Source organism: Chinchilla lanigera, unplaced genomic scaffold, assembly GCF_000276665.1.
Source record: "Chinchilla lanigera isolate Chin_1 unplaced genomic scaffold, ChiLan1.0 scaffold00005, whole genome shotgun sequence".
Classification (NCBI taxonomy): domain Eukaryota; kingdom Metazoa; phylum Chordata; class Mammalia; order Rodentia; family Chinchillidae; genus Chinchilla; species Chinchilla lanigera.
Window position 1 is genome coordinate 23,246,712 of NW_004955406.1, and position 20,493 is coordinate 23,267,204.

A 20,493-nucleotide genomic window follows, 5' to 3' on the forward strand; every position below is an offset into this window, starting at 1 on the left:
TAATTTATCATTACTTAAAAAATGAATCACAACAAGGCAAATATTTATGATAATGTTGTGGAAAAAAAATTTTAAATTGTGTCTACAACAGGATGAAATCGTAGAAAACTTACATGCATGTGGATAAAGATTCAAATAAAACTTTAAGATTGGTTTATTGGGGAAATGGGTTGTAGTTTTTAATTTTTATTTTGATTGTTTTGTGAAATATGAACATTTGTAAAAATGGCATTTTGTAGACTTCTTGCTCCATTTTGGCAGAAATACCTCTCAGGACACAAATTATCTCTGCTGTTTGATCTCTTAGGGAAAAGGCAAAATCCTCCTGCAGTACTGGCTTCTGAATCCACTGAGGGCAATTCCGCTTTCAGGAACAGGACAGGCAAACTACAACAACCAGGCCATGTGTAGGCCATGGAACCAGAATAGTTTTTACATGTTTTTAAATAGTTGGGAAACAAATGAAAGAAGATGCAAAAATAGGAAATCTCAATTTCAGTGCACAAATAAAGATAAAAGTGAACAATTAACCATGCTCATTTGGTCACTTTTATCTGTGGCTGCTTCCTGCCGTAGCTAAGGGTGTTTGCAGCAAACCATATGGAATACAACGCCTAAAATATTTACTCTGGACTTTCGCAAAGGAAGTTTGCCAATCAGTGCTCCAGGAAATCAGTTCAGTGTGGCCTAGAATTTGTGAACATGCCACGGTATCCATCCCTCCCCTGTCCTGGGTCCTGCTGGTCTCCTTGTAGGGTGGAGCGTCACTGAAACCAGCCAAGTACCGATGTCAGACAAAGCCTGAGAAATATGTACTTAAAGCTTCTAAACTGTCCTCCTGACTGTTGGTAGAGCAGAGATTCGGGTATCATAAACACTTCGTGGGGGGCTTAAAGCTGTTTAGTTAATACTTATTCTCTCTGAGAAATGAAAAGCCCCGGAATACTGGGACTGTTGTCGGTGCTGTCATTATCATGGTGATCATTCCTATATATGGTCAAAGAAACAGTCAGGGGTTGCCACGCTCCGCTGCTCATTACCAACCAGACCTTTTTCCAACTGAAATAATAGCATGTGAGTCTAATTAGAATAAAGCTCATTAGAGACAGAGACGGCCATTAATGCCTGGAATGCTTTTTCTAATGAAGTAAGCCGGGGGAGGAGACTTTAACAGAGCAGCTAATTATTTTTGCTTGCTTTTCTATAGCATTTCATCAGCATTTAAAATTGATGTTACAAATTGTCGTTGGACTGCAAATGAAAATAGTGCTGAAAAGCGGTGCTCAACTGACAAGGCTGTGACACTTCCAGCCCTGGGGAAGCAGCAGGTGACTGCTCCCACCCCTGCAGCCCTGCAGAAGAAGCTGCCAGCCCACAGGCCTTAGGGATGCCCATCCTTCCACTCTTCCGGCTTCCTCCTCCTCGAGTTTGTTCTGGATTCTGGCTAGTGGTTCACAGATGCTGAGGTTGCAGAAGGTGGTTGTCCTGCCGTGGATTCCAGTTCAGGAATATCCAAATTCTCATGGAAACGTGGGTTGTGTGCCTCAGGGTCATGCAACATGGAGGAGCAAGTTGGGAACAAAGGCAGATGCCCACTTAATTTATAAACTGAAATTCAGATGGAGCAGTTGTGCTTTATTAAGCAAAGCATTCTTTACCACCCAGAAAGGACTGAAACCCCCCAGGACAGGGTAAGGGCTGCTGAGGAGGGTTAATAGTTAAGCAACGGAGATTCACAGACCCCACACTTACGAAAGGAAAGGAGTCACGTAAAGAAGCAGAGAAGGGGCAGAACGAAAATAATGTAGAGGCCAGAAACTAGGAGAGGTCCCCTGGTCATCCAGGCAGTTAATGGAGAGGAAGGTGAAGTCTTCAGTTGGGTATCCAGTTAATCAACAAACAACAGGAGCCGACTTTATGACAGGTATAACAAGTAATTTCTGACAGCAATAAGCCTCTTTAAAACCAAGTTCTATCACGAGACTTCACCACAAAACTTCATCTTTTTTTTCTATACATGAGAGTCTTGCCTGGGGTATTAAGTTACCTGACTCGATTACCATACCTAAAAAATTCTTTAACTCTGCACTCCGTGAGAACAGCACATGGTTTGCTAAGATACCCGAAAACATTAAGGGAAGAGAGCTGGACATACATAACTCTGTGTGTGGGTTACATGGGTATGACTTAAATAAATAAGAGTGCTTCTCTAGTATCCATTGCAGTCCGTTCTCCATGCAGCCCTGCACCCCCATCCCCTGAGTTCCAGGCTGTTCTTGAGACAGTAGCTGTGCCTCTACTGATACTTTTGCTCAAAACTTGCTATGACCCAAATCATTAAAAAGGACTGCTGCTTCCAGTGTGGTGTGCAGAAGATATGCAACTTCCTTCTCTCATGAAAGCACCCGGATGCTTCCTAAAAACCCGCACTCCACTCCACAGCCTTGCTCCTGCCCCACCCAGCCCCACTTCCCTCCAGGGTTCATAGCCTGTGCTTTGTGGACCACGAGGATTCCACTAGGCAGCAGGAAGACAAAGATACTCGGAATCATTTCCTGCCGCCGCATATATGAGAGGCAAACATTTTAGCCAAAAGTACTATACAAGGGGGCAGGGTGGTAGAGGAATCACAGAGGTGGGCAAGAATTGTCTTTAGGGCATCTAGGGGAAATTTCACTTGATACAATATGGAGATCATAAAGACTAAGTAACCAAGTAGAGAAGGCGGGAGAGAGAATGTGAGGAAAGAGCAATACATGTAAAAGCAGTGTGACATACAAGAAGCACTTGCGTGTTTGCGCTTGATCCTGTTGGAGTTACAATTTATGTACCATAAAACTTAGCCATGTTGGGGTCAGTGGTAGAGCACTTGTCTCACATGCACAAGCCCTGATTCAGTCCCCAGTACCACCCCACCCCAAAAGTTAAAACTTGTTCATATTACATGTGCATTTATATCACTGCAATAAGATCTCTCCTGCCTGCTTACACTCAGTCCCCATTCCCACCTCTAACCGTGTATCATCTTCAGTTCTCATTTCTAGAATTGCTATAATAAAGGATATGAACCTTGATATGACCCAATACACTAATGGGAAAATATGCAGTTTATAGCTGATTGTTACATGCTTGAGGTGTGGCGTTCCTTAAATCAAACACATACACATGCACAGAAAGATACTAAAGACTTCTGAGATCAAGTCACACCTACAACTGGGTAACCACTCCTAGATTGTCTATTTTTAAACCAGAGTAGAAGGTGTGGTGATTCACGCCTATAATTCCAACACTGGTGATGCACGCCTATAATTCCAACGCTGAGGCAGGAGGATTATAAATTCAAACCCACCCTAGCAACTTAGTGAGACTCTGGCCCAAAATTTGAAAGGGGACAGGGTATGTAAGTTCAGTGCCAAGGCCCTGGTTTCAATCCCCAGCAACACACACACACACACAATAAAACTGAATAGAAAAAGTACAGTAGCTACATTGGAGGAAGTTTGTTTATTTAAAGTCACTCAGAGTTGTTCCTCTCTAAACTAGGAGAATTTAAAATTAGTATAATGTTCTTCCCAATGCTGCTCCTTAATATCTCTGATTCTTAGCCTAGACACTTCAACAGACAAACAAAAATCCTTCTCGAGATTTTTGGAAATGTATGTTTCGAGTTGACACAAACTCTTTCATATTCAAAGGAAAATAGTTATAACTGAACAGGTCATGGGAGCTCTCGGCAGAGAAGAGCTTGATCAGAAAAGTTTCTGTAGGCAAGAGTTTCTTGGAGCTTTTTGAGTCTACACCAAGATGCCCCTGTGGTTCTTTCAAACAATCCTTCCTTGTCAGTATCCTTAGGACTTCCCATTCTTGGAGCTTGAGGAACCTCCTAGTGATCTGGCAGTGCATGCCTTACACAAGGCTGGAGCCTTACACAAGGCTGTAATTGTGCCTCACAGTCCCCAATTCTAATTGTGTAAACATCTTTACAAAGACTTCTGTTTTGGGTCCCTTTAAGGGGGAAGGGCATATTTCAACCAAGAGGACTGCTATGTGTCTCCCAAGCCTCCTCACTCCTACTTCCTGCATTCTGACAGCTGCAGGTTTTGAGGTTCTCTTTTTAGCACAGTTCTTTAACAATTTAAATGAGACATGAAGTCATGCTACAGAAACAAGCTCCCTGTCCTGCCCAGTAGGGCCCAGGTGCAAATGAGGCCCATGTGGTACTGAGACAGAGCCCCTCCAATGACAGTTTCCTCCGGGTACTAAGACCCACCCTGGATGACCATATGGAGGCTCCTGCCTTCAATGTGTTTTGATTTCAGAACTTCTTGTTACCAAAGTATTTGGTTCTCAGAGCTGCTGGCAGGTGGTAATAACAAAAAGAAACTGATTGGAATTTGAACTTAGTTATCAAGTCACTACAGTCCTAAACAAAAAAAAAAAGACGAAAGCTCTGTGGTCTTGGGCTTCTGTGAGATTTTCCCACAACTAACAGGACTCCACTCCTACCCTGTAGGATTAATATGAATAATAAATGAAATAATATCTGCAAAGCAACTGATGTATTTTCTTCCCCTAATTATAGTAATTTAGAAGAACAAACGCTTAGGAAATGAAAGTTGCAGTCTTCTGTTTATATGGAGAGCTTATTTAGCTTTGTTCCTCAAAAGGTAGGGTGGGGGCGCCCTTCTTGTGGTATCGGGAACTCAGAGGTCTGGGATGGTTCCCACACAAGGCTGCAGCTCATTTGAAGAGCTGGAGACCCTGCTCTGTCAATGAGCACAGCAGTTCTCATGGTCAGGAGTATGGGTGTGCCCACGCCTGTGTGTGTGCATCTGTCTGTCCTTGCTTCCAAGTTCTTCCTTATAGAGGAGCCTCATCGGTTTTGCGTAGAGTTGAGGCCTCATTTAGCTGTAAGAGGAAAAGCACTTCACTTTCTTCCTTGGGAGCTTTTCTCATGTAAACGGGGTTCTGGCCTGTCTGGGCACAAGGCTAACGTGGGAGTTCCCCTGACCCACGTCAGATCACAGCCTATGACCACAATCCACACTTACCTGGCAGCCACAAGGCAAAAGGTCCCTAGTCCTCTGCCAGAAGCCTGAGCAAACTCAGAGTTTGTAATAACGACAGTTACAGTAGTAGTAGTAGCAGTAGGACGGTTAACCTTAGTTGTGTCAACTTGATTGGCTTAGGATCTACCCAGAGGGCTAGTAAAGCATGTTCCTGGATGTGTTGGGTGGGTCATGGAGGCATATTGTGGTTACTACACATGGTCCCTAGCTCCTTCCTCTGGTGCTGTCCGCTGCTCCGCTTCCCAGCAGCCATGAACAGAGCATCTTTGCCTGCCAGGCCTTTCTGCCATGGAGCTAGACCATCATGGAATGAATCCCTGGAAAGAAGAGACATGTAATTTGGCTTTGTAAAGTGAAGTATTTATTATTATTGTTATTATTATTATTATTATTGTCATTATTATTTGCATCCTTCAACTTCTGCATACAAACTACATATTCTAATTTTGGAAGGGAAATGTTCCTTTAAAATCACATTTTCTAAATACCTGAAAAGTATACCCCCAAGTTGTCAATATGTAAATAATTAATGACAATTCTGGACATACTACTACTCAGATGCACTGAATGTTTCTTTGTTATAGTATCTGCATACCCTCAGTTTCCTCATCTACAAAGTGAAGATAATAGCACTTCCCACTTCAAATTGTGGGTGTTGGTATTATGTCCCAGTGATGAAAAAGCTGACTAATATAAATAATAATACTATTAATAGCACATAACAGGGCTGGGGATTTAGCTCAGTGGCACAGCGCCTGCCTGGCAAGCACAAGGTTGTGAGTTTGATTCCTGGTACCGGAAGAAAAACAAACAAACAAAATAGCACATAACATTTATAGACCACCTGCCATATTTTCCCAGTGAGCCCTAATCACAACCATCAGGGCTTAAAATCATTATTACACCCAGGAAATCAAAGCCCGGTAATTTTCCCAATCTCCCTATATTAGTGAGTTTTTTAATTGTTTTAACCAAATACTTGAAAAAAAGTTGGCTTTGAGGGGAAAGATTTCTTTTAGCTCATAGCTTCAGGGGTTTGCATCCATGGTCATCTGGCTTCCAGGCAGAAACCAGGTAAAGGATGGCGGGGGAGGGTGGTTCCTTGCCTCATGGCACCTGGAAAAGTAGAGCAAGATGGTGGGTAGAGCCAGAGAGGAAAGGCCTGGACATGTCGTGCCGTCCAGTGACCTGCCTCATCCATTTAGGCCCTACCTCCCCATAAAAGTTCAGCTAATGAACTTGTGAGTGGATTAGTTCACTTTATGAAGTTAGAACCTTCATGAGGAGCCCATCACTTTCTCAAAGCCCACCCACTCTGAGCACATGAGACTTTGGGGAACATTTTATAGATCTAAACCGTAACAGTGCCCCCTTTCTAAGAAACAACCCCCCCCCAGTATAGGAATTGAACTCACAACCTTGCGCTTGCTAGGCAGGCGCTATGCCGCTGAGCTAAATCCCCAGCCCCTCATCCTAAGAAAATCTTATAAGCCCTCTCTTTCCTCCCCAGCTCAACTCCCAGTCTGTTTGCAGGTCTGCTCTCTGGGTGTCATATGTTAAGGATCAGTGCAGGGCCTCCCTTGACCTTTATAGCACTGTGTTCAAAGGTTCATGTGTGCCCTGTTTCCTACCTTGGGGTCCGGAACCCGAAAAGTCCCCTCTCCAGCTCTCCAGCAGGTAACTCAGACAGTGTCTCTTGGGTGGTCTGGGCCAAGAATACGGATAGCTTCAGCTTGAGCATTGGCCAGGGAACTGTCAGTGGGGAAGGACTGCTAACTACACACTACTCTCCTCGGGGGCATTGGCTACCCACTTTCTCAGCCCAGGGGAGGTTGTCTGAGGCAAATAAATCAAGCCTGGAGATGGTGCTAGACTCAGAGATCTGCGAATAGCAAGGTGAGGGCAACCTTGTGGAGGAAAGCAAAAGTAGTGAATAACATTCAAACAGAACAAGCCCCCAAGGGCCATTTAGCATGGACTAAGTGACCTCATACTTCCACAGGCCTGAAGTTGTTATTTCAGGGCAGCACTTTTAATTTATCAAACATATGCATGCACATATACACACAGACCATGTACAACATCATGTGCTAGGTGCTCTTTAGTCACTTTATTTGATCTTCACAACCCCATGAAGTGGGAAGTGCTGTTATCTTCATTTTGTAGATGAGGAATCTGAGACACAGAGGGTATGCAGATACTATAACAAAGAAACATTCAGTACATCTGAGCAGTAGGTATGTACAAAACTGTCATTATTGGGGCTGGGGATTTAGCTCAGCGGCAAAGTGCCTGCCTGGCAAGCGCAAGGTCGTGAGTTCAGTTCCTGGTACCGGAGAAAAAACAAAAAAACAAAAAAACAAAAAAAAAAAAAAACTGTCATTATTTACATGTTGACACTTTGGAGCATACTTTTCAGTTTAGAAAATTTGATTTTAAAGGAATATTTCCATTCCAAAATTAGAATGTGTAGCTTATATAAAAAAATTGAAGGAGGCAAACAGTAATAATACTTGACTCTACAAAACCCTTGCCTGTAACCCTGTAAGGCAGCAGTGTAGGTCTTTTTAACTTGTGATATCTGTGATGATTTACAGACCCAGAAAATGTGAGTTTTGCCCAAGCAAGGTCAGATGTGGGGTCTGAAGCCCAGTCCCAACTGTCTGCATAGAGTTTGTTTGGTTTTTTTTGTTTTGTTTTGTTTTTCACTTTTTTTGGTTTTTTTCCAGTACCGGGAATCGAACTCATGACCTTGCGCTTGCCAGGCAAGCACTGTGCCACTGAGCTAAATCCCCAGCCCCCTAGAGTTTGTAATCAATGCTTTTAGAATGAATTGCAACTAAGACATCCCTGAGTTACATGACCTCTCTTTGTGAAATTTTAAGTTCCAGGCGAAAGGATGTAGCTGTAGAATGTGAGCAGCTAAAAGTGACTTGCTAATTCTTCCTGGAGAGAAACTGGTTTTCTCGGGCTGGGGATTTAGCTCAGCAGCAAAGCACCTGCCTGGCAAGTGCAAGGTCATGAGTTCAATTCCTGGTACCGGAAGAAAAAAAAAAAAGAAATTGGTTTTCTGAGTGAATCATCCATTGAGTATAAAGCTGAGTGTTACAAGGCTGCCTGTTACACAAGTTCATATAAATTCTTGCCAACATAAAGTAAGGGCTTATTTGGGGCATGGCAAAACTTTCACACCAGAGAGAGAGAGAGATTCCAGCTCATATTTATGCTGTATCTACTTTGTGCAAAGTAATCACTAATAAAGCCTGGATTCTGTTATAAGAAGTCTTAGGCTGAAAGAAAATTGATTGGCAGTAACTATTTTAAGCTGTACTTTGAACTTCTCATTCACGTTATTCTTTCTCTTTTCTCCCCAAGGGTCGGGATTACTGTTCGGAAGAAGAGGATATCACATAGCACCAATTCTATCACTCAGACCAGGAGCTACTACTGTGTAAATAGGTTACACCCCAGTTGAAATCTTTGCAAAGGTCGGTTCTCTTCAATGAACAGCACTATAGCAAAAGAAGATCGTTCCATATCGTATGCCCCATTAAATTACAGTGTTTCTTAATGAACTTCAAAGGAATATTGCTAAAAACAAACAAAAACTGTTATCGAACTTTCTTTGTTGCTGCTAGTTAAACTTGTTGCAACTTTTCACTTCTCTTGTGTCCAGGTATGCAGCAAATTCTGCAGTTTCACCTTAAAGATACTATTGGTTTTACAGATGCTCTTCAACCTATTTTCTATAAGATGAAGTAGTGGTGAACTCAGATATCAAACTTCTAGACCAGTTCTGCTTCTAAGTCAAGCATTTCTTTCCCTGTCTCTTTCCTCCGTATCTCTCCCAAGCCATCCAGAGACAGCCTGGGCCTTGCTTGTCGCTCGCAGTGTTGAGCTTTGGAAATGAGATGGTTGCTTTGGCCAGCCTTGTTTCTCTGCTCTGAAGAGGTAGAGGAGCTATTATCAATTAAAAGCATGGTGTGACCTGACTCCTGGAGGTGACATAGGAGCAAGCAGCAGGTTGTTCCATCTAATAGGTACCCTAATCAAGGATTAAGCTTGTAGCATTGGCTTTGCTCAGATGCAGATGGAAGTGTGATTGCAATCATTTTGAATCCCTCTTCCTCACTTTTTTTTCTAAGAAATAAACATTTTACTGTTTTTATGTATCTTTGTCTTCTCCCATTCATCCAGCTCAGTGTTTTAAGGTGATCTTGGATGTGGCAGTTGAGCCCTCCTTTGCAGTGACACTGACAAGTCCTAAGTGGCTCCCCACCCTTTCCTTAATAATCTACCGAGGCTCTGAAGGGCTGTGAATGGTCAGAAGAGACGAGGGAACACCCCATGAGCTTGTAGAAGGAACTGAAGCCACCATGTTCTTTCATCTTGTTAGCGGATAAAGCATCCTGTTTTGTGATTCTCTCCCTCCACAATGCTACATGAGCCTTGCCATTTCCTCCTCTTCTTCCTACTCGATAGTACATTGAAAAGCATTTGCCTACCCCAAAACTTTTACACTGGTGATGATATTTGGAGATGTGAAAGCCAAAAGCCCCTGGCAGTGGTGGGGAATGTTGACTGTGTGTTCAGTAGAGTTTATTTTTCCATACTATATGAAGAGAATGACCTCTTCTCAAAGACAGAAGTAATATTTTTAACAAATATTGTCTCACAAGTAAATAGCAATCAAAAGGAGAAAATAACTTTTGTATTTTTTTAACGTGTTTGATAGCTTTGATGAGGGTTCTCTTTGTTACTTTCAGGGGAAGGCACCCCTTTAAATGCCATGCCAGCAGTCCAGGTTTGAGTTTGTCCCACAGAAATGCAGAAGGAGCGCTGCATGGTTCTCTTTTTGGATTGTAAACTTCAAGGGCCCGGTATCAGCCACACTACGACCTTCCAAAAGTAGGTAGTTAAGAAGGTGAGTGGTTAAGACGTTGAGGGGAGAGGTTCTCTGCCACAAAATGGAATAAGGACCTAGATTTGTTCTAGCTGAGAGGGGCCTTCACTTTTAAATCCATCCACAAAATGGGTGGCACCACTGACATGCTAATAGTGAGTGCTCTAGAAAATGGACTCAAATATGTTAGCAACAAAATCCCTTAATTCTTGCAGCCAGCAGCAGCTATTTTGGGGAGCAGCTGTGGTTGTTACATAAATAGAGATGCAGCCAAAATGTAAGGCTTTTTATCCTGCTTCAGGCAGAAAAACGCAGGGAGAGTCAAGTAGTCTAGGGTTTTTAGTTCCCTCCCCCTGTATGGTTTTTGGCCAAGTGATGAAAATAGTTTTCCTCCACTATAAACGAACTGCTAAGCCCCACCTCAAACTTGTTCACTGGGGACTTTGTTTCTTGTTAAGTGGATGACCTTTTCCTGGATCTCATGTTCTTATCAAGCAAGAATGAAGCAAATGTTAACGTCTTCCATTTGACTACTCGGTGTCTCAGACGGTGTCCTCCCAGGCAGTCACCATCCTCTGCCCGGAGATGAAACATGCTCACATCATTGTCCTCACAGTCACATTTAACATTTTGACATGTTACACATGTGCACAGAACTACATGTTTCTTGGGACCTGACTTTTGAGTGTCTAATAAAACCATAAGTGTTATTCCCACAAACCAGCGGCTTTTCGCCTGGAGTTCTGTCTCCCGTGTTTAACACTGGATGCATCTTTGCTGTGTAAGAGTGATTTCCTCTTCAGACACATTTGGTACCACTAGAAGCAGGTCTGAAAAATGGGGCGGTCGAGTGGGTTGGCATGAAGTGCTTGATTATATTAACACTCAAAGCTGTCTTTTCCATTTGTTGGTTTTAACCATAAAATTGTCAAGCAATTTGTGTTTGTACTTCTTTTTAATACCTTTTGAAAGGGTCTAGAGCAAAAATATTTTCCCCTTTTTTCCCCTCTGTGTATTTGAACAATAAGCGGATTGTCTCAGATGCAGTGAAAAGAATGATCCAGTGTACGCCCTGGTACACTCTGCTAGTTGCCATCTCTGTAGGACATGGTTGGAAGGAGGGAAGGAGAGCACTAGCCTGGTGAATGGAGGAAGAAAAATGGTGAGAAATAGAGTAAGAAGCAGGCAGCAGAGAGGGCTGCTACACTGACCGTGTGCCAGGGTGATTGGAAGTGCAGCTGCCCGGTGGCCGGTGGGTGGGGCTGAGCTGGCAACAAGATGTACAGCTGGATTACACATGCCTTATGTACTTCCAGTGGTGGAGTTGTAAAAGTTCAGCAGTGTGTGCACAGCTTTCTTTTGGTTGGCAGAGATTCGGGATCATGGAGTTCTGCGCTCACAATGCAATACGTGTTCCGTACTGGCAGACAGGCTTCAAAGAGGCTTTCACCTTCGCAATTCCTCCTAGCCCCAGGCTTACTCGTGAGCACAGAGTGGTGCTGTGGTCTATTTAGGGACCAAGAAGGTACAAAGCCCAGTGACAGAAAACTAGGTCAGCCTTCAGAAACAGTGGAGGCACACAGCAGCCTGGTGGGCGGCAGGACTCTCCTGTCTGCCACGCCTGTGATCTGAGCCTGCCCTTGGATGATTCAATATGAAATGACCGGGCCCAGAGGTGGCCTTGGTTCTTAAGCCCTCTGCCCTAGCACCCGCCTGCTCCCCGGTGTAAAGTAGAAAATCACCTCTGTGTCACAGACACACCCAGGCATCGGAAGCGACCAGCCAGCAAGCTGACGGTCCTAGCAGCAAGCCCAGGAATGACGGAACCCACTCGTGCTCCCAGCTGATGTCATCCAGCTTTGAGTTATAACTCTGTCTTCCTCCCAAACTCATTGCCACTTTTTTTCTATTAAGGCAGGACTCTCCGGTAAGCCTGCTAAAAGGAGAAATTATACCTCTTCTGAATTTTACCTCAGTAGCCTGTGATGTAGGTTGGCCTATCAGTTATAAGTCCTGCTTACCCATTGGGCAAGAATTTAAAAGTATTCCATCTCTACTACTCTTAAGAAATTTGGTTAAATATGTTGGTTTTGTAGGAAGAAAAATTAACTCTTAATCCAGGAAAATACTGACTCACAATCTTGGCCTCCAGGACTCTAATATTTTCTTAATAAAGAGCAAAACAACTGGTATCTAAGGTTCTCTACCCCTCCTTTAAAAAAGAAAAAAAAAAAGGATTAGATTGCACTCTGTAATTTTACATAAATCTACTTTCCATGCTTTTCCCCCAGAAGGCATTCGCAGAGCTTTATTTCTTTATACTCTTAGAAATTGGTCTTTTTGTTAAGTTGCTTAAAACCCAAAAGAAAAAGGAAGGCACGGTGGATGAGTAGGGAGTATATATTTAAAGCCATAATGAAAAGATGGCTCAAAACAGGAACTCTGGCTTCCTGATGTCATGGCGGGTGACTGGACCCCACTGCCTGTGTGCGGCTGGACAAGGCAATTGGCTTTCACACTGCAAATGCCCCTGCAGTACATCTTCTGGAATTTCATGAACAAGGTCTGTGAATTGCCTTCTGCCAATAAATGGATGTGTTTTCCAAGGGGGAAAACTGCCTTTGACTTCAGCAGTCACCTTTTTGTATATCTCTGGAAAAGGGTCACAAAGCTATGGTACAAAATGAGATTTGTGGGTGAATATATTTACCTCTGTGGCAACATCGGTCCTGAATAGTGATGCTGTGGTTTTCAGGAAACTCACAGTTTACCTGAGATCAAGTCTAATCTTGGAAGAAACAGGAAAAGAATTGATGTTTATTATTTGTACTCTGCGCCAGCTACTGTGCAAGGCATTGTATAATTGTTTTGTGTAATCCTCACAACAGATCTGCAAAGCGGGTTATTCCCCCTGTGTTCTAAATAGTATATATTGTAAGTGTTGAAGGCATCTATCCAACAAAAACAGCCATGTGAAAAGAAGGAAAGATGTCATTCAAGTATTTTCTAAATTTTTATTATTACCATTATTATTATTATTACTGTTATTATTATTATTACCACGCCCCTCGCAACACTGTGAAAACACCTTCTGGGGCAACTATCAGGTTCTCCCCTTGGCTCCTCTTCATTTTACATAGGGAGTGTTTTGTCTAACGAGCGGCACACAACCCGGGAGAAGCTGCAGGAGGACTTCTGTGCTCAGAGAGAAAAGGCTGCGCTCCCAGAGTGCTTTCGGTTAGGAGAAGGAAACCTGGTACTTCTTCAGTGAGATACCAGATCAAGTGTTGGTGGCGGTGATTGCTTGCCTGCATTCTCCAGGCTTCCGGTTTCAGCACAGGCTGCATCTTTGCAAGGTTAAAAGCCTCAAGCTTGATGCAAGGCTGAGAGAATCTGATCGCTGGAAGTGGAGGGCTGACAGAACCTAGACTTTTAATCTCTATTGAAATTCTTTCTTGTGGGTTAGAATTGGATAATTCATTCTGACCATTCGTCTAAAGAGCTGTATTTTTCCAAGCTCTTTGGGGCACCAAAACTAAATAGGAACCTCTGTCAACACCTTAAAAGTTTGGGGGTAGTAATGCAGTGACTTTGCTAGTCACTTGATCCGAGATCAGAAGAGCCCAGGAATTCCCTAGAGTTTCTGTTCTTGCTTCTTAAGGCACATCGTGTAGGAAAAAAAGTGATTCATATCTCCATAGCAACTGTTTAAGGAGCTGCCTGGAAGGGACCCACATCCACCGTCATTTACTCAGCTTGAAAGAATCAAAAAAATTGAATAGAGGTCGTAATATGTTCAGTTTCTCTATGAAATCTATTCCCAAGATCATGATTATTTCTAACCTGGTGGCTGCCAAACTCCTTGAAGATGATGTGGGAAATGACTCTTACCTCTTGGAAACCAGAAAAATTGCTCTCATTCAGGAAGACCTCCCCCAAGCTGAAGGTCCCATTCAGATATTATCTACCCTGTATACCCTGAATCCGCGCTTCTCTTCTTCCCAGGGGTTATTTTTCGACCACGGTTTTGAGCGCTATTAAGTCCCAGAGTACCAAGAACACCATTAACTCAGCCAGAATGCCTTAGGTGCCCCAGGGTTGAAAATAGCTTTGGAACTGTAGGGGGCCACTTGACCCAGACTCAGAAGAGAACGGCCCTGATGTCCTAGCATTTCAGTCCAGCCTTCAGGGAGTCTCTTTTGACGGGCAAGTGAGCAAGGGAAGTTTGGCAAAAGATTTCAAGCCAGATTTTCCAATCAAAGCATGATATAAATTCATAAAATTACTGTCTATTTTCCTGAACCAGGCAGCCAAATTATTAGGACTACAAATTTGGATCAGTTTTCTTAACACACACACACACATACACAGGCACAAAGATGAATGATAAAGGGAATATAAACACATCATTATCAAAGACTTGAAGAAAAGGTTGTATATTGCCTTTCTGCAAACCCCAAAATAATGTCCAGGAAAGGATCAGTATAACTATAATAATACCACAAGAGGAAAAGCTAGTGATTGCTCTTGCAAAAGTCTGAGTTAGACGCAAGTGGGAGCATTGAGATCTGCTGCTGTTCTTGCCCGCGCAGCCCTTTCTGTACCAGATGTTCACATCTGTTTGACCCCCCCGGGACTCCTGCTGACGTGTGTCCTTTTGTGGCTCATGTCCTTTTTCAGCCCACAAGGCATAAAGGACACATTCCTGAGGGTGCATGCCACGTCCAGCCACTTACAGCCATGGTGTTGCTCACACACTCCTCCACTCACCCATGTGGCCTCGACTGGCATTTCAGCAGCTCCCCTGGGGTACTTTGACACCAGTACGTGGAACTGGCGTCCCTCATGTAGGTTGTCCCAGGCGCAGAATTTTTAGCATTCCCCTTCCCAGTCTTGAGGACTCACTCGAACAACAGACCACTTATGGACACCTGGTACACTTCAGGCACTGAGCTAACCATCAGCAGTACACAATTGAACCAAACATAGCTCCCACCTTCCTTAGGGAGCCCACCAGCAGTGGGGAGACAGCCCGGAAGGGCCACTGTAGGGAAGGGTCCTGGGTGCTGTGGTGGGAGCATTTTGCAGAGGCAGCCGGCCCAGCTTTGGGAATCAGAGGCCTCCAGAGAGCAGTGCCATCAAAGCCCACCTTTGTCAGAGAACTGAGAGTATTGCAAATGGCCTTCCAGGGTGATGGGACAGCGTGACAGTGAGCCCTGCGGAGCAGGGGCTGGAGCTCGGAGGTGAAGGAGGAGAGGAGAGCAGAGGGCAAGGACAGGGCAGTGAGCTGCCGCAGCAGCAGAGGGCTCTGAGGTTCTGCTGTGGATTCAGCGAACACAAAGAAGAGCTTCAGGGGCTGCTCTGCCTAAGGCATGGGTCGCTCAGACCTCTATGTAGTCACCCTCAGGGCCGGGATTGCCCTCCTCTTTAGGAATGCATGGTAGCCTCCTGAAATAATTTGTTCCTGTCTTCTGTTCCCGCCCCGCGCCAGCTCCTCTTCCTGTCTTCAAAAGCTGTTTGAGTCCAAGGGAGTTAGCCCGGACTGAACGTGGTTTGGAGTCAGATGGGGGACAGCTCTGGGTCATCCTGACCTGCCTAAAAATCCCTCCTGGGACCAAGCTGGCCTGTACCCGGACATGAGGGTGCACCCTAAAGTAAACACACAGGAAGCAGCAGAGGGCTTCCCTGTTTAGTGTGTAATGCTAACCAAGGCAGCTGCCCTCGATCTGCCCTCCACTGGGTGAGGTGACTGCACCTGGTGGCCGGATTCTGAGCACACACCTACGTCCAGCCAAAAAAGGGGCCTTTTAAAGCTCAAAAACGGCTGAACTGCATACAAGTGGGAAATACCCACACGCCTAGATAGTTGCTGAGCATCTCATTAGTACTGTCAGAGCCCAGCCAGAGTGAGCCAAGGAAGGTGCCAAGATACCAGAACCCCTTTATACGAACAATTTGCAGTGCCTTTTAGGTTTCCCAAAGAACAGAGTGGGGGTTTTGTTTGTTTGTTGTTTTACTTTGCTTGTTTTTGTTTTTTGTACAAAAAAGAAAACTTCTAGGCAGAAGCAGAATTAGATGCATCAGAATACTAGCTATAAGTCAGCACAGTTTTTGGAAATCCAAGAACAGGCTCAGAGGGAAACAGTTCCCCTGACAAGTTGGAGGAATTCGGGGCTGGAGCAGTTTTCCCAGCTGGGTGGCTCTGGACCTCTGCTGGGGATCCCAGGCGGGCCTTGCTGCTCCTTGGAGCTAACTTCTTTTGCAAGACCCCTGCACCTGCCCTCCTGGGCAGCAGCACTGGCCTCTCCACCCTCTGAATGATTTCCATCCCAAACCCTTTCATTTCCAGATAGTCCTCTGGCTCCTCACTGAAAAATCTTTAATTGTGGGTCTTGAGATTCTTACTCAAGTATCTCCAGGGCTAGGTCTAGGCATAAACATTAGAATTCTGCCCATGACAGGCTTCATGCTGGGAACGAAGAGAATATTTGGTCTTACTCATCCACTTTAAATTTAGGGCACCATTTTCCCATTTTCTGCCCCGGCACACTTCCCACTCACCTTCATCTCATTGCCAGGAAAGGATGAAATTACCTCCATGCCAGTTGTCACTGGCTGCATATTTGCTGCTCTTCCCGAGGTATTTGTGCTTTATTTAGGAACATGGCCTTACACGCAAGGAATAGCTAGCAGCAGGACCAGGAGTCAACAGCTCTCGGTAGGGTCTGGCAGGTATCCTGGGCCTTGCTCTTCTGAGCTCCTGAAAATGCATTCTAAGCAGGCGAGAGAGCCCTGCAGGGCAGCCTCCCTCCACTCTGCTGTTCGTGAACTCTCAAGCAGTAGGCGCCCATCTGTTTCCACTGCACACAGCTCTCAGCAAACCTTTGTGAGATGCGCCCTCCTGGGTGCTCGTGGATTTGTTTCAAGTATATGTCCATTTAATTTTATAGTGATCTTAGGCACGTTATAAAGAGTACACAGCACAGAAATTTTAAATGAATAAGATCCAAGCCATTATAAACAGGTTCTATTCTTTTCTCTCTGAACTCCTAAGCGTGACTTTGGGGACCTCCTAGTCTGTGCAGACTCACTGAGAAAACCACTGCTGTAAAAACTCAGCACACCTCGATGGCATCCCCAACCACTGTGTGGCCCTGGGCCTGTGGACTAAGAAAATCCTAAGGCAGAATCCCTGAGAGCTTCTAAGCTGGGAAAGGAGACAAATGAACTCACAACAGCGTCAATTTAAAATATTCAGAACCCTGGCAGGTGAGCTGTCCAAAGACGGTAGCGGCTACAGGTGCTAAGAAAAGGTCAGGTCCACATACACAGCCATGGATTGTTCTTCCCTCTCTGGCTCTCCAGAAAAGGGCCCTGGCAACATCCCCAGCTCTCTCCTGATTGGAATTCTATGAACCCTCAAAGTGCTTCACCAGTGCTACTCCCCATGGCACCATGGACCCGTGTGGCTTGAATATTATTTTTGATTTGACCACCAAGATGTTATACTGATGATTCTGTTCCATTTTGAAAAGGGTCTGAGAAAGTGTACAGGTCTAATTATATATACATATTTATACATGTGTATTTTTGTTTATTGTTACATTTTGACATTGGACTTTCTATTAAATAATTTTTAACACTTGGTCTGACGTTATTCTTTCTTATGCCTTTTTCTTTCTTGGGTCGCGGAGGTGGTGAAAAAAGACCCTACTGGTATCCTTTGTCCCTTCTCTCTTCACTAGTCTAACGTACCTGAGGGCTTTTCCTTTCTGTTCTTAAAAGCGCTCTGGCTTTGCAGGGTGTGTGCCGCATCAGGAACCTGAAGGCCTCCACTCTGTCCCATCAGCTTCGGCAAATTCATACATTCACAGACTTGATGAATTGCCAAAAATAGAGAATGGTAGAAAATGACACCTTAGGTTTTTTCTCCTGTATGCGCCCCCCGAGACAAACAGACACACACACACACACACACACAGTGCTAGCTGTGAGAGCTTAGACAACTTACCTGACTATTGTGAGCGTTGTAAAAGCAATAGTTTTCTCATAGGTTTACCTTGAAGCGATCCCTTAGGAAGTGCATGATGAACCATCTGTTTCTCAAAGGCTCTTGTTTATTCATTTTACTCATTCAGGAAGCTGACATTTGTTAATTGCTCAGTGTGTGCCAGGCTTCAGGGTCACCTAGGTCAGGACTCAGGGATGTGAGCGTGTAAGTCAGGCCTGTCAGAGGGGCGCTGTGAACAGTGAGGCCTGTACCTTACAGCCTCTCGTGCCGAAGCAGCCCGTCACTACCTGCTATTTTCTGAAGCTGAAAACAATGAATTCTTCCAGGGCCCACTGAAGAGAAACACAGACATAGTATCATAGTGCTGTGATATGAATCCACAAGCAGTTTGCGTCCGCTTCCTAGTCACATGCGATGAGGGCTGGTGGCTTGATCAGTCCACCCCCCGGCCTAGCACCCTTGCTTTTGGGCACAGAGCTTCTTCGTGGTTTCCTGATGGTGTGGTGGTAGGAGTAAGGGTGGGCCAGTGCTGAGAGAGGAAGGAAGGGTCAGCCAGCCAGCAGGAGGGAAGGAATTGATAACTGTTCCGGGCCAAGTCGTAGTACTGGAAGTTCAGATTTGCAACTGAGTTTTATGAGCTGTCAAGGCAAAAGCTCAAGCATCTGCCCAAAGTAAACCTCAATCTGAGCCTGTTCTTTGAAAAATGAACCTCTTGATCCTGGCAGAGGCTCCCTTGAAATCACAAAGGCCAGCCAAGCAGAAAGGACTCCCTAATGCTACCCACCAGCTCCACACAGACACACTGGGTTCTGCACCCAACAGGGACCTCTGCAGTTTCCTTCATCTCATGCCAAAGGGGCGTCAAAGCCAGGAGACCACTGGACCACTTCTTGGGGCTCCTTCTAGTACCAACATTGCTTCCAGTTCACTGGCAGTGGTTGGACTGAAGCTGAGGCCAGCCGCCCTCCTTGCATGAAAGCAGGTGGTAGGAAGGGGGATATCGGTGATGGAGGGAGGAGGAAGCCCAACTTCACAGGTCCTCAATATCCACGGGTGGAGGATAGAGGCAGCAAACCATGGAAGGCCAGGAGTGAGCCACACTGAAGCAGGGGCTGGATGCTTCTGTTCATCATGTTGGCTGGCCACCGTCGTCTCTGCCAAACGCACTGCCCAGCCACCACTTTCTACCTGAAAGTGCAAATGGATTGATCTGGGGGTGGAAGAAACTGCTGCAGCGTCCTGACTCCCATCATGTTACCAACCCAACCACTGTCTTCTGCAGAACCCTACTTGCAGCACTGGCCTGGTCTTCGCCTGTCCTCACCCCTACACCACTCGACTGTGTTCATTGTCCTGTGCTGGTTCCCACCGTGGGGCCACCAGGAACACTCCCACTTCTCCCACCGCTGTGAACTGGGATTCCCTCATGGGCCAGTTAATTAACCTCTTGCACAAGCCCTCCTCCCCTTCTGGCTCAACATGCCAATCTTCCTCACTGAAAACTCTCGCATGAGGGGCCAGGTGTGTGGGAGAGGGGGTGGAAGGAGTCTTCCAAGGCTTGAAACAAGAACTGCTATGGAAGATGAGGCCTCAAAGTGCAAGCTGGGGTCTAGAAATTAGGCCAAGTTCACACTTACTGACTCGGAGCCACAGGGCCCTGCTGAGGAAGGGTGGCTCGCCATAGAGAAGTGAGTAGCAGGTCCAAGAACCACAATGATAATGGAGAGAGAACTCAAGAAGACAGTGGAACACTTGTGTTCAAGGAGGTGCTTACCAGAGTACACATCAGAACACACATGAGCAACGTCATAGCGTGTCTTTTTGTCTGACCCCTCTTTTGTACTGGAGATTGAACCTCAAGGTCCCCTGAATGCTATGTTATTGACTTACCACTGAGCTACACCTCCAGACACAGATTATTTCTGTTAAGGAAACATAATGCCCATTAAATACATATGTGGAGAAAAGTGGGGGTTCTAGAAGTTCCCCCAGACCTATGAGTCTAGGCTCTGATTCTAAGTCCCAGGTGCCTCCAGAGGCCAAGCTCTCCTCAGCCCAGCTGGCATCTGAGGGCAGCTAGAGATGGATTAGTAAGCAGCCTGGGCTCTGGGCCCTACAGTGTACCCAACAGCCCTCTCTCATGACCACCTTCTCAGAGACCCTCGTACTGGTGGAAGGAAAGAGAAAGTGCTCGTCACTGAACCATGACTCCTCGGCCCTTGTGCAAGCAGTTCTCCTTCACTGATTACGCCAAGGGTTATGGGATACAACCGCCTCTGCTGCTGAACAGCTGCAAGACATTCTGGATTGGCTTGTGGGGGATCATTCAGTTAGTGCCACAAAGACATTCTAACATTTCCACCATTATTCCCAGGGACACGTGGCCATCTCCCAGGTGACCTCACTGTTATCAGAGTCTGCTAATTCAGTGGCCAGGGGCTTTGACTCAAACACACCCCCTCAAACTTTGCCTTTTTTACTCAGCCTCTCAAGTTCCAATCTTTTCTTTA

The 20,493-nt window shown here is 45.2% G+C and overlaps 1 protein-coding gene across 3 annotated transcripts in view; it reads left to right on the forward strand.

The window, feature by feature from the left end:
• Positions 1 to 10,905, forward strand: part of LOC102003313 (chromosome unknown open reading frame, human C1orf21) — a 130,641-nt gene extending 119,736 nt beyond the window's left edge. For all 3 annotated transcript variants that reach the window (XM_005375052.1, XM_005375054.2, XM_013521592.1), the window contains one exon: positions 8,445 to 10,905. In XM_005375052.1, the coding sequence (XP_005375109.1) occupies positions 8,445 to 8,483 (39 nt within the window). In that variant the 3' untranslated portion in view covers positions 8,484 to 10,905. The remainder of the gene's footprint in view (positions 1 to 8,444) is intronic.
• The last annotated feature ends 9,588 nt before the right edge of the window (positions 10,906 to 20,493 follow it).